The sequence below is a fragment of the Myotis lucifugus genome, unplaced genomic scaffold (genome assembly GCF_000147115.1).
Source record: "Myotis lucifugus unplaced genomic scaffold, Myoluc2.0 scaffold_160, whole genome shotgun sequence".
NCBI lineage: Eukaryota > Metazoa > Chordata > Mammalia > Chiroptera > Vespertilionidae > Myotis > Myotis lucifugus.
In genome coordinates, this window is record NW_005871208.1 from 889891 (window position 1) to 903767 (window position 13877).

The following is a 13877-nucleotide window of genomic DNA, read 5'->3' on the forward strand; positions in this document are numbered from 1 at the left end:
GGGCTGTTTTCGGGGACACAGAGGTGGGCCTACACAAGTAGCCCATGCTTTGCTGATCTGGTATCTGCTCCAGAGTTGAAAGCAGCGTGTCCAGCCCTCCTGGGGCGTCTCACGTCTGCCATGTTTTTCTTCCCCCCGAGGTGGCCATGGCTGCCCCTGCCTTTGCTTAGACCTGCTCTACCGGATGCGGTGGCCGCTAGCTATATGTAGTCAGAATTGAGGTGAGCTGTAAGTGTAACCTACACATAGGATCTTGAAGACAATATGAGGAACAAAAATAGCTCGTTAATTTTTTTATATTGATCACATGTTGAATAATTATATTTTGGATATATTGGGCTAAATAAAATGTATTATTAAAATTATTTTTTCTGTTCCTTTTATTAAAATAATGTGGCTACTAGAAAACTTAAAATTACATATTAAATTACATAATTACTAGTATGTATAAAATTATGTACACATGACACATGTGGCTCACTATGTTTCTGTTAGTGCCGGCGTAGAGGCTCACTGTGTGGGGGATCTTTTTAGCGAAGAGTCAGTCTTGCCTCCTCAGCCTGCAGCGCAGACCTCGCTTCCTAACACCTTCACCTCGCTGCCTCCCAAAGTGCCAGTGCCGGCTCTGAGCTGAGCCCCTGCGGCTCTCACCAGCACAGCCGAGCCCTCCCCCGCTCTGCAGCACCCTCCGCAGGTACCCCACCCCCCAAGGCCACCCAGCACACTTAGAATAAGGTCCAGAGCCCGGCTCTGGGTCCAAGCCCTGCATGATCTGGCCCTGCCCGCTCTGCCCTGGTTCTTTCTTTGCTTTCATCACCAAACTCACTTCTGCTCTTGGTGCTTTGCACAGCTCTTCCTTCTGCCCGAAGCCTCCTCGCGTCTCCCCTGGGCTGGATTTCCCTGGGTTTGGCCTCCTCTCGCTTGCACCTCCCCGGAGATGCCCCTTGACCTTGGGGTCTAAAGCTTTGCCCTCCCTCCAGCACGATTGCATCACTGGCTTCTTTGCAGCCCAGCACTTCTCTCTCTCCAAAAGGATCTTCCTTCAGATGCTTGTTTAGTTGCTTAATACTGTCCCCTCTTAGCTGAGCTGCACCCCTGAGAGCAGGCACTCTGGCCGTCTTGCTCGCTTGCGGTGGTGGCAGTGTCTGGCATCGGCAGGCCCGGAGTACACATGTGTTATACGGATGAATTGGCTTTAGTCCTCATCACCAGCCTACGAGCCCGCTACTGTTACTTTCCCCACTTTACAGGCGAGGAAACCAACGCTCAGAAGCGAAAGAAATACCTTCGTTCCAAAAGTCATAGGAAAAGGTAAAGAGGCAAGAGTCAGGCTTGGGGTCCAAGGGCTGCAACGTCTAAACGGAACAGGAGCCAAGCAGTTCCGCAATGCTCCGCTCAGATATACGTCTGGTTATGCCTGGCCTTCCTCCAGCCATAGCTCCATACTTGTAGGACCGCTGACCTGGCTCTGAGTTTGGGCTCTGGGGTGAGCAGCATGGAGGTCAGATTCAGAAACACTGGCCCTGCTGATGTCTGCCTCGGCTGCACCCACAGTGAATTTGGGCCGAGAATTGTGTGTAGCTCTGATACCTCCTCCCTCTCCACAGGAGGAGGTCGTGAAGTTGTGGTCCGCAGCCCCTAGGACCATTTTAGCAGAACTTTCTGACTGTGGTGCCTTTGATCCCTGCTCTGGCCTTGGCTGCGTTGCCATAGCTTGGCACAGCTGTTTGCAGTATGCAGGCTGCCACGTCCTGTCATCCCCAGCAGTGGTGCTGCCTGCTCATAGCTGAATGGAAGCATCACCTCTGCAACTTCTCACCCCCGAAACAGGAGGTGTGGAGAGGAGAACACATATCCCAAAGGATGCCAGGAGGCAGAGTGGCGAGGACGGGCAGCGCCCAAAGCCAGCAGCAGGGCCCGTCTGCTGACTGCACTGGCTCTGCGCTAGGCCTTGCTGGGCCATTGTCCCCCCAGGCTCAGCTGAGGACTTAGGGACAAACGACAGTGTGTCTGGAGGCTCTCTGTCTGCATTTACTGGGTCATTTTTGTTTGGTAGAAGCTGGTATTGTCTTGGAACCAGAGAACCTGACTCCAGGCCTTCCCTGCCTTGGTTCGGAACAGGGAAGGGTGAAGCGCTGGGCTATCAGAGCTGGAACCAGGGGACCTGCAATCAGGCTGCCGGGACAGAGGGAGATCGTCCAGTAGGAGTGGCTGCTCGAGGCCCCCTGGCTCCCCGCTCTGAGGCCGCCTCCTGACCCTTGTCCAGATGCACCTGGTCCCCGCGTGCCCTCAGCACAAGGAAGGCACGGGTGCTCCTGCCCCTGCTCCATGAAATACGTGACGAGGGACAGGTTGGATGATTGACAGCCGTGCAAGAAGGGGCTAGGAAACCGTTACAGCTGTGGCCGGAAACAGCGAGTGACTGTGAAGGTTCCAGCCCCCCCTGGACGTCCTTCCCGCCCCTGCAGCCCTAGCCGTGGACCAGTCAGCTCGTGGCTCGGCCGGACACCGCCCTGTCTCCTCACCTGCTCGTAGACGGTTTTCATCAGGTCCACGAAGCTCTGCAGGCTTTTCAACTTGGTCTCCAGTTCGGTCCGTCGAAGACACTCTGTGTCCAGGTCCTGGGGGTGGGAGCCGTGGTGAGTGCTGGGAGAGGGAGTCGGGGGTCCCAGGGCAGGAGTGGGGTGGGGGCCTTTGCTTCCTGGGTCAGAGGGGGGCGAGTCCCAGGGGAGACCTGACTCAGAGCCTGGAGGAGGGGCAGGTGGGGCAGGTATCTCTGTGGTCTTGGGACTCAAGCCTCTGAGGGCTTTGCTGGGGGATCCGGAGGGAAAGCGGGCAGAGGGTCCCCAAGGAAGGAGCCTAGGCAGGCTACCTTCTTCAGCTGGACGAAGGTGAACTCCATGTCTGTGCGCTTGGAGATCTCGTCTTCGTACCTGGGAGGCGAGGAGGGTGGGAGAGAGAGACAGAGAGAGAGAGAGGTGGCTCAGCTGGATGTGGTGGGAGCTTGGGGTTTGGTTAGCCCTCCCTGGGTGGGGCTTAGGGCTTTTGCTGCCTTGTGACAATGAGCAAAAAGTAGTCCTTCCTTCAGGTGGATGGAGCCCCTCTTCTTCTATGACACAGTCCTCCTCCCCCGTGACACCCTAGTGTTGGCTCCGGGGAGGCAGGCCAACCCGTTCTCCTTCCTGACTCTCACCAGTCCTCTCCTGCTGGCGTCTGCCCCCTTGCTGGCTGTGCTCCACATTCGCCTCCTCCAGGAAGCCTCTCCTGATTGGTAGCCCTTTCACCCTGACACTTTATTCCCTCATCTTTTCCCTAGTTCCTCTCCTAGGAGTCTCAGTTTCAAAAAGCTGTGCCCTTGGCCAGGCCTGAACCAGCATCCTGCTTACCCCTCGCCCTCTCCCACCTCTCCCCTGCCCTGCAGCCCCTCCCTCCTCCCTTCTGCTGGATGGTAGGACACCATCCATCGTGTTCCCTCCAGAGGGAGGGCAGGAAGAATGTGGACTCTACAGTCAGACGAACCCTCAGTGTGGTTTTGGGCAGGAAACTCCATCCCTCCTTCCTTGAATCCCTGGTCTACCAGGGGTGTGCCTGTGTGTACGTGTGCATGTGTGTGTGCATGTGTGTGAGTGTGTGTGTGTGTGCGGCCGATGAAGTCCCCTCCTGACACAATGACAGACGTGCACAGTCAGTACTCAGCTAAGAGGGGCCCCCTCTCTTCTCAGCTTTGCCTCCTTTGCTCAAGTCCACCTTGTGTTTGGAACAAGGACACTGTTGGGAGGGGAGATGGGTCCCTGCATGCCTGACCTTACCCTCTTCCTCTAGTCCACACGTCTGTCTTGGCTCCCCAGGCGGGGTGTTGGCCAGCCTCCCCGCCCCCCCGCCCCCTCCCCCCAGCCCTGCCTGCCCCCGGGATGTGGGGGTTCTGTGGCTTCCTGTGTGCTTCCCTCCTCCCCAGGGAATACCTGAATCACCGGGGCTCTAATTACAGCCGCCTGCCCAGCCCCTGACCTCCCAGCCGGGCAGCGTCACCCCTCGCCCACATCAGCTGCGGACCTGCCGCCCTCAGGCCTTCTCTCCCGCCCGCCTTTCCAAGGAGCGGAGGGGGCAGACCCAGGGGTGAGAGCCTGCAGGGCGCTGGGTCTGAAACTCAGTGTGCTGCCTGGTCACTGCCTTGGCTTCCAGCGTCTGCAAGGGGCTCCTAGGGTGCAGGTCACGGTGGCGGGCGGAGGGCGGGTCAGGGACTTGCCAGGGTGGATGAAATGCCCAAGAAGCTTTACCTCAGAATCCTCAGCCAGGCAGGCTGCTGGTCCCATTTCACAGATGGGGAAATGGAGGCCCAGAGAAGGGCCCGGAGGCGCGTGTCAAGCACGGGCCCCAGAGCCAGGCTAGGTGGGCTCCAGTCTTGCTTCCTTGCTCACCAGCCAGGTGACCTTGCATAAGCTACTTGTGTGTGTGCCTCACTCCTGACAACGGTGATGTCGTGAGGATGAAATAAGCAAAACCATGACGTGCTCACCGCAGTGCGTGGTGCCTGCTAAACCTACTGCTACTACAACCACCTAAGCTCCGTTCTCTCCAATGCCAGCCAGGCCCTCAGCCGCTCTGCCTCGGCCTCCAGCATTTTCGGAGAGAAACGGGGGAGGCCTCATGGCAGAGAGAGAGCACAGGAGGTTCTCTCTGCACGGCCTTTACAAACCCTCCGGGCCAGGCTGACTTGAACAGGCCTCCCTCTGGAATCAGGGGGAGCCCAGATCTGAGCAGCCCCTTATGGCCTGGCCCTCCCCACACAAGCCTGGGGGTCAAACCTTTCCCCTTCTCCCCTCCCACCTGGATAGGGGAGCTCTGCCCGCCTGGGAGGGCTGCCCAGTTGGGGCCTCTGTGGTGCCAAACTCCTCTTTGCCTTTCCCATCCTCTGTGCAGCCTTCCTCCCCCCTCCTCATGGGCTCCGCTGGGTTTGGGCCCCAGGTCACCCCTCAGCCGGATGCTCTTGTGAAGGGAACAGACCGCACAGCTGTCTTCCGTGGACCTGAGGTGCTCGCTGTGGCCTTGAGTAGGCTGTGCCTCTAGCGGGGCCTCTGCTTCACTTTTAGTAAGTAGACGGGTTGGCTAGCTGGTGCCTGGGGTCCCCGCTACATCCAAGCTTTGGGAAGTCTCCATCTCTATAGAGGCTGAGGTATGCCGTGCCCCCCGTTTCACCTCCAATCTCTGCCAGTCACCAGCTCCCAAACCCGTTCTCAGCCCTCTCAGCTCGTCACACCCACACCCCCCTCTCTGCCCAGCTTGTTTATATCTAGGAGAGAAGCTGATCTCATCGGCCTTGAGGAGGCAGGGCACACCCCTCCCTGTCAGGGCTTGGGCTGGCGTCTCCCGGCTCCTGGGGGCCCCAGGCTTTGCAAGGCCAGGCGGCAGCTTCCTGGGCTCTGGCCTGCAGACCCGGAAGCCCTCTGGCCTCACTCCCCCCAACTCAGGTGGGTTCCCTACCTGGAGAGAGGATGGGAAGCCCTGAGCCTAAATGTAAAATCAGGCGGCAGATAGAAACCAGGCGGCAGGCCAAATGAGGGGGCTGAGCCAGATTAGAACAAGTAGTGTTTGTACAGAACTTCCAGTTACAAAGTATCTCCGCAGATGCGATCTGGCTGGGCTCATGGGCGCAGCCTCTCACCCTGGATGACATGGGCTGGGATGGGTTTTAGCTGGGATGGGTTTTAGCACGCATGGCTCTGTGACTGCGGACCAGCCCCTGTCCTCTCTGGGCCTGTGATTCCTTCCGCATGCAACCCATGTCCTCCCACCAGCTCTGCCATTCTCTGATCCTTTGAGGGCCAAAGACCTACTAGATACCAGTGAAATGAGTCATAACTTCCCCCATTACGGTCAGAATGGGCAATCAGATTCCGTATGTGTTTATCTAGGACCTGGGAGAGCAGGGCTGGCGTAGAGGTGACCTCCAGGCCAGGGAGGGGCCCAGCCATAAGGACCAGTCCTGGCCAGGGCTGCAGATCACGCCTGTTGGCTGGAAAGTTCCTGGTAGACTCACGGGTGAGGAAACCGAGGCCCCAGAGTGGGGGGAGCGTCCTGTGTGACCATGCCCTCTGACTGTGGCCTGAACAGAGGTGATGCGGAGAGGCGACGGGCAAGCTAAGCCCCAGCCCGGGTCCCTGGACAGGCTGCCCACACCCTCCAGCCCTGTCTGCTGGCTGCTCAGGTCAGCAGGGCTTGGGGCAGGACCCAAACACTGGAGGTGGAGAGGGGGTTGAGCCTCAGCCTGTCTACCCCATTGCCCTGGCTGGAAACCAGACCTGAGAAGGGGGTGAAGGGGGGGTGCAGGGGCAGGGCCTCTCTGCCCTGCCCAGCCTCCGTGTCCGTGAAGCCCTGGCCACTGTCTGATCAGAGAGGGTCCTCTCTCCTCTGAGCCACCCGTGTGCGTGGTCTGCCTTTCTAGACTGGCCAGTTCAGCCCAGCAAGCCTGCGTCAGGGACGGCCCTGTGTGCGGGCACTTCAGCCTTCTAGGGGTAGGAGGGTGGCCACTCATTGCCACCACTGAACTCTCGACTTGCTCCTCACCCAGCCCCAGGTGGTATCAACCCACACAGGAGGAAACTGAGGTTCTCCTGTTAAACAACTGGACAGAGGTCACAAATCTAGGGTGGGAGGGGGCAGGGAGTAAGTCCCTTTCAGTCTATACCTAGACTAGGTCTTAACCACTGAGCTTTCCTGCCGGCCAGCTTGTCCCCCAAAGTCCTAAAAGCACAGTGCAGGCTGGGGCTGTGTCTCCCCCATCTCTCTGGACCCCACTGAGGTCGGCACACACCACCTATAGATGATTGCTTCTCTATTCCAACAAAACCCACTGCTTCCGTCTTCTGCCTGCACCCGCTCCCTTCCCTGCCAGCCCATCCAAGCCCATCGGGACTTCCCACTGCCAGTGGGACGTGAGCGGAGAGCAAGAGTGTTTATGGACACAAGGGGAGGGGACAGGGGACAGTGGCTGCGATGGTGCCCAGGGGTTAGCTGTCAATCACAAACCTGACCTAGTGTAAGAGTCACTATTTGGGGGTGGGGAACTGTGGGTTCACTGCTATACTCCCTTGAAACCTAGAATACTGCCCGGCACATAGTAGGTCCTCCGTAAGTATGTCTGGAGTAAAGAAATGTTTCTTAAAGAAGCTTCCTCTTTTTCTGGCTTGAGTGCCCTGGACCGTGTTCCTGAGTGCAGGTCGGTCCCCACCCACAGTCCCTGCCCACCGCCCCCGAGGGCGCACGCTACCTGATCCGAGACTCCTCGACCTTCTCCAGCATCTGCAGCAGGTTGGCCTCCAGCTGCCCCCGCTCCTGGCTCACTGTGCGCAGCTCCTCCTGCAGCCGGCCCTCGTACTTCTGGTAGAGGTGCCCAAGGTCAAAGGCGGTGGAGCCCTGGCTCTGCAGGAAGCTCCAGCGCGTCTCCAGCAGCTGGTTTCGCTGCTCCAGGGCCTGCACCTGGGAGAGCAGGAAAGCTTCGGTGACAAGGCCAGGGTTAGGCCCGGAGGCCCCAGGACCGCCATTGCACCCCCTCTGGGGCTCCCCTGGGAAGTGGCAGCTCATCGGCTCCCTGCGCCTCTCTGGGGCCCTCGCTCAGCACTCAGATGGCACCTCCAACGGCTGATTGTTCCAACTGAAGATGGTGAGATAAGGAGGGATCCGAGAGAGGTGGAGCCAATTAGCAAAGGTTTCCTAGGGGAGGCGTGGGGCCAGCTAGATGAAGGAAGGGGCCAGGGTGTGAGTGTGAGGGCTCTTCGTGCCCGCCTGGGGCTTGGGTGGGAGACCCCAGGGAACCTGAGGTGTCAGAGGCCCATCTGCCACCCCCCTGGACAAGCCTGGTCTCATCTTGCCTTGGAAACTCAGCAGGGTAGGGCCTGGTTACTACTTAAGTGCTAATCCTCCCGGCAACCATGGGCTTGTAGCCTTGCCAAGCCTCAGTTTCCCCAGCTGGAAGTTGGGGATAATGTCACCTGCCCTGCCCACCTCTGTGGGCTGTTGGGAGGAGAGCCTGGGATGTACTTTGAAATATAAACAAGAGCAAATGCTTCTGTGGCTCCTGCTGGGCATCAGGCCTGTTCTAATGCTTCACATGCTTAACTCATTCAATCCCCGCCACAATCCAAAGGGGTATTGTTATGAGTTGCACCTGCCCGTGAGGAAAGGCAGCACAGAGAGGTGAACTTGCCCAGGGTCACAGGACTAGCAGGTGGTGGAGCAGGTGTGGGCTCCAGTGAGTTTGGGTTTAGGATCTTTTAACCACTGCAACCTATGCCCCCTGTCTGCTGCTGGGTCACCGTGGGCCGTGCCCACCTGCGCCGTGCCCACCTGCCCTTCTGCGCTGGCTTCTGCCTCTAGCTAGGCCAGGTGCGCCTTGAGGACAGAGGCTGGGGGCTCTGGGCTCAGCTGCTCCTCTCAACCTCTGCCTCCTTCACACTCTCCTGCTCAGACTGCTACACGGGCACCCTCAGCTTACTCCTCAGCCACCAGCAGGCCGCCAGGGTCCCTCCTGAGTCCTCTCCTTCCCTCACCCAGTCCAGGCCAGCCAGCCTGGGCTCCCCTGCCTCTTCCCCACCCTGCCTGTCCTCTCCAGGCTCCAGCCTTCTTGGGGTCTACCCTTCCCACCACTCCAGTCCCTCCCCACCTCCCCACCTGCCACCGCCTCCCGCCCTCTGCCCCCCGCCCCATTCCCTCAGTACGAGGCCCTCAGTTTATCTGCTCCTCACTTGTCTGGACCTACCACCCTCCTGTCAGACTGACAGCCACCTGCTCCCTTCTTGGGGTCCCTAACCCCTTGGTGCCGGGACAGGGATAGGCCACGGAGGCAGGAGGGGTGGCTGGGCCTGGCTTCTGGACAGTGTGGGCTGTCGTGGTCATGAGGATGTTGTGATGACAGCTCCATGGTGTTCCCTGTGACCGCAGGTGAGTAGCTGGGCCCCTTGCTGCCCACTGTGGGCACCAGCTCCCAGAATCACAGCCAGGAGCCTTGGTCCATACCCTTCACTTACAGAGGAGGAGACGGGGGCCCAGGGCAGTCAGGTGACTTGTCCAGTGTCACACAGCAACTTGGTGGCCCAGCTTCCCAGACAGGCCCATCTGATGGTGGCTGCCTACTCTGGACCGTCAGGGGTTCCCTGTTCCTCCTGAATTTGGTGCCGGGTGGGCCTCCTCTCTCTTTCTCTGCCCTGCTCACATCCCAGACAGTCTGATGCCCTTGGGAAGTCCCCCTTGGCATTCCAGTGACAGCGCCGGCAGGAATAGTGGGATGATCCCTGCTCAGTCCCACCGGCACTGGGACGTCCTGCTTGAAGCTGACCTAAGCCTACTGTCTGCGTCTGCGATAGTCGCAGCCAAACAGGTTCCGTGGGGATGGAAGTCAAGAGGGTTTCTGTCGTACTTGTGTGTGTGTGTGAGAGGGTTGTCGGAGGGGAGGTATCCGCTCGCCCCACCTTTGCTCCGTTTTGACAAGCAGGAGCCGTGTTTACACTGAGGGTGGGGTGCGAGGAGAGAAGTGAGGCTCCTTCCTCCACCCATGAGCAGCAGAAAACCCTTCACGCTAGGCAGTCCTTCCCGTAGTCTGACCCCAACGCCCTATGTGCAGCACTAGCCTCTGGAGAGGGGATGCATTTGGCCAGCCAGTGCAGCCAGAGGGCATTTTGGCTGTGGGGAATGGGGGACGGGAGCAGCCCCCACCCCTGCTGCCCCTGGGAGAGCTGCCTGTTGTCTCAGTGGTTGGGGATGGAACGGAACCCCCTCCCAGTACCTTACCACAGACAGGCTACTCCCTCTCCGCACAAAGGCCTAGGGAGGTGCCAGGTTAATTGTCACCATCCTCCCAGGCTGCTGAGCACTCACCTCTCCTTCCCCTTCCTCCCCATCTGGCTGACCCCCCTGCTCTTAGATCACAGGGTGGCAGTTCTAGGAGGGACCTCAGAGAGCAAACCTGCCTCCCATTGTGCAGATGAGGAAACTGAGCAGCCCAGGTCCCCAGCCCATGGGCTCCAGGCAGGTGAGCCGACAGGGCGGTGTCCTTGGGCATGCAGGTCCTATTCCTCAGGTGAGGGGTTTGTCAGACCCCCTGCCTTCAGCCAGAGGTTGGCTTTGCCCAGGGAGCCCGTGGGCCTCTGGGTCAGGAAGGGCTGGTATGTGCCTTCCTGTGTGCAGGCAGAGCATGGCTCCGGGGACTTGCAGAGGTCACACAGGCCTAGGGGAAGACATGGTGCCACCCCCTGTCTCCAGGCATGTCACCACCCCTCTTAGTTCCCCACTCAGACTGACTGCTGGCCCCTTTCTCCTGCTCCATCTCCCCCACCTCTGTGGTCTGCATGTGAAGGTGAGTGGGCCCACCAGCGGCCTCTGCGGGCTGGTGACATGGCCCTCCCTGCCTCCCTCAGCCTCCTCTCCTGCTGCTGCTCCTGCTCACGCCTGCCTCCCATGGCTGCCGCTGGACCAGCCTTCCCACTGGCGTGCTCTCAGGGCCTCCCTCAGAGCAGGAGGGCACGTGAACTACAGAGGGGGCAAGTGGCTTGCCCAGGAGGCACAGCCTGCGAGTGGAGGAGCCAACACTGCTCCAGGGCCTCTTGCCAACTCCTGGTGGTCTTCCCCATACCCCCTTCACCCCCCTCTTCTCCTTCTCCACGAGCAAGGTCCCCGTGGCCTTTACAGGAGATGGAGAGGGACTGGAGCTAACAGATCTTTCCCATGGGATTGTGAGTCGGGGCCAGAGGGCTGGACAGGAAGGTGGAACTCTTGGGAGGTCATCCCCACTGGCCATCTACTTCGGAGTAGGACTGCAGGCCATGCCTTCACCAGCCATTCCTATGAGGGGGCGTCCTCTTGGCCATACTCAGAGCGCCTCCCTAGCCCATGCGGGGTGTGTATGTGTGTGTGTGTGTGTGTGTGTGTGTGTGTATGTGTATGTGTGTATGTGTGTATATGTGTACGTGTGTGTATATGTATGTGTGTATGTATGTATATGTGTATGTATATGTGTATGTATGTGCGTGTATATGTGTATGTGTGTATGTGTATGTGTGCGTGTGTGTATGTGCGTGTATATGTGTATGTGTATGTGTGTATGTGTGTGTATGTGTGTGTGTATGTGTGCGTATGTGTGTGTATATGTGTTTGCGCGTGTATGTATGTGTGTATATGTGTATGTGTGTATGTATGTGTGTGTATGAGTGTGTGTATGCATGTGTATGTATGTGTGTATGAGTGTGTGTATGCATGTGTATGTATGTGTGTATGTATGTATGTGCATGTGTGTGTGTGTGTGTGTGTGTGTGTGTGTGTGACCCCAGCCCACACAGCACGTTATTCCCAGACATCCCTCAGAGGCCAGAACCTCCTCACAGGCTCCCTGATTTCTCTCCGTGCCGCAGAGGGACAGAGGGGATGTGAAGCCAGAGGGCCCTCGCCTGTCCCTTCCCTTTGCCTAGAGCCCCCACCCCTACACTGGTTATGGCATCTCGCCCCCAGCCCACACATCCCTTTCAAGCCCCATGCTGCACTCCTACCCACCCCCTCTTCTCAGGCTCCTGCCTGGAAGGGGCTAATGGGCGGGGCCCATGATGGTGTTTTCAATAGAACAAACAGCACACCTGGGGCATGGTAAGTGCTATATGCATTTTTTTCCAAAATGATCCCATTTGATTATGACAAGCCCATTACACTGATGTGTACTGAGGCACAGGGAGGTTAAAGAATTTTCCTGGTCAGAGGTGGAGCCGGGATTCAAACCCAGTAATTTGGCTCCAGATTGCACACGCTTAACTGCTACCTGTGTCCAGTCAGGCCCTCGTGGCCTTTACAAGGAGATAGAGAGGGACTTGGGCTAACAGATCTCCTCAGAACGGGTGGGTCAGCTGAGACACTTCAGGCAGAGCCCCAGCAACCAGGCCCCCGGAGGCCGGCACCCAGGGCTCCCTGCGTCCACCCTGAGGAGCACCTGTCTCAAGGTCCAAGCTTGAGGGTCGGGAGGCTCCAGTCCTGCTAAAGACCTTCGAGGGCATTGCCTTGGCTCCTGGGCACAGGACCCCGACCCCTCAGGCCCCTCCCTGTACCTGCTCACCCTCTTGTCCCCCGCCCATCACCCCCACCCCCCAGCAGAGGCACAGAGTAATATCAGCTCTGGAGTTCAGGAAACAAGCCGCCCATCTGAGCCAAATTACATAGCTCATGAAGCATTCCTTTTAAGGGATTAATCTGGGTTAGGAGAGGAGGTGGCTCTGCAGGGACCTGCCTCCCCAGGGCAGCAGGCTAGTCTGCTCCTAGGCCAACAGCCCTCAGTGCAGGGCGCTGCAGCCAGCCAGGGCTCCCCACCCCCCACCCAGGCACTCCAGGTATGGATGCAGGAATGCTGGTCCGGGCACGTGAACGGGAGAAAGAAATGGTTCCCATCTCAAAGGCTACTGGCTTTGTGTCTCACAGACCCGAGTTCAAGTCCAGCCTGTAGATTTGCTGGTTGTGTGACTTGGGCAAGGCACACAGGCTCAGGACGGGCAGTTTCCTCGTGTGCACAGCGAGGGAACCAGGCCTGGGGTGTTGTGTGTGGGCTAAACGACACGCATCTGCTAAGTTCCCACAGAGAGCCAGGCACAAGCGATGCTCTAAACGCGCTGCTCTCTTCCCTGGGCCCCTCTCTGGGAGCACCCGCCTCCTGGGGACACGAGCAACAGCAGAGGAGCCCAGAGGCAGGGAGAGCAAGGAGCAGGCGAGAATGAGTCAGGGCAGAGGGGTGGCTCTGGTCTCGTGGTGGGGGCGGCAAGAGGTGGAGTTTTCCTCATCGGTAAAATGGGCATAAAATGACTTCTTCCCTAAGGTTGTTGAAGGAAAGAGAGATAAACATGGAAGCGCGCAGCGCAGTGCCTGGCACGTAATAAGCAATTAAGCAACAGCAGCTCTTACTGTTGTGACTATTACTCTTGGGCAGGGCCGGAGGGAGCAGAGCTGAGGGCCGGTCAGGAGAGGTTTCTGGAAGGAGGCGAGGGAGGAGCAGGTTTGGGAAGTGGACAGGGCTTCCTCAGAGCTCCTGAAGCCCTTGCCCGGGGGCAGAGGTGACAGGAGCGCCCAGACCAGCATGCTGCCATGGCATCGGCTCTAGGAAGTCAGGGTTCCGGGGACTCAGTCTGTCTGCTCAGGTGGGTGCCTGGCTGGCTGCCTGTCTCTGACTCGAGCATCCATCCCCTGCATTCCTATCTCTTGACTCCTCTGCTGCACCCCACTCAGCGGCCTCCTTCCTTCCGGAACCCCACACGCCTCCTAGGCTCCGGGGTGCTCCTGACTCCAGGAAGCTGAGCAGAGCCCGAGGGCTGGGCAGGAGGCTGGACCCTTGGGAGGTCATCTCCACTGTCCCTCTGCTCTGGAGTAAGACCACAGACCATGCCTTCATCAGCTATTCCCACGAGAGGGCATTTTCTTGGCCATACTCAGAGCTCCTCCCTAGCCCCTGCCTGGGGGGAAGGTGACCCCAGGCCGCATAGCACATTATTCCCCAGACCTCTCTCAGAGGCCCTCCTGGGGTCTCTTTCTCCCCCACACCAGGATGCCTCGAGGACTTCCCTCCACACCTCTCTGCTCAGAGCTTGCGGAGCTAGCAACGCCGGCTCCCCATTGGCTGGGGGCAGGGGTGGGGCATGATGCTCGAGGAATAAAGAATTCAGCCACCTGCCAGTCCTTACCTCTCTGGACCCTCTTCCCACGTTCACTTACCTTGCCAATCAGGGAGGCAAATTTATCATTGAGAACCTTCATCTCCTCCTTTTCTTGGTCTCTGCTGCTGGATGGGCCGGGTCCAGCCTTGGAAGTCCAGGGCACCAGCAGGCTGGGTTCACTCGTCACCTTGGATGTGCCAGCTGACC

At 58.7% G+C, this 13877-nt stretch overlaps 1 protein-coding gene across 2 annotated transcripts in view; it reads right to left on the reverse strand.

Annotated features, from left to right (window-relative positions):
- KRT80 (keratin 80) overlaps window positions 1-13877 on the reverse strand; it is a 22351-nt gene that overhangs the window by 7932 nt on the left and 542 nt on the right. For both annotated transcript variants that reach the window (XM_014461756.2, XM_014461757.2), the window contains exons 2-5: window positions 13729-13877; window positions 7268-7476; window positions 2873-2933; window positions 2526-2621 (exon numbers count right to left, since the gene is read on the reverse strand). In XM_014461756.2, the coding sequence (XP_014317242.1) occupies window positions 2526-2621; window positions 2873-2933; window positions 7268-7476; window positions 13729-13877 (515 nt within the window). The remainder of the gene's footprint in view (window positions 1-2525; window positions 2622-2872; window positions 2934-7267; window positions 7477-13728) is intronic.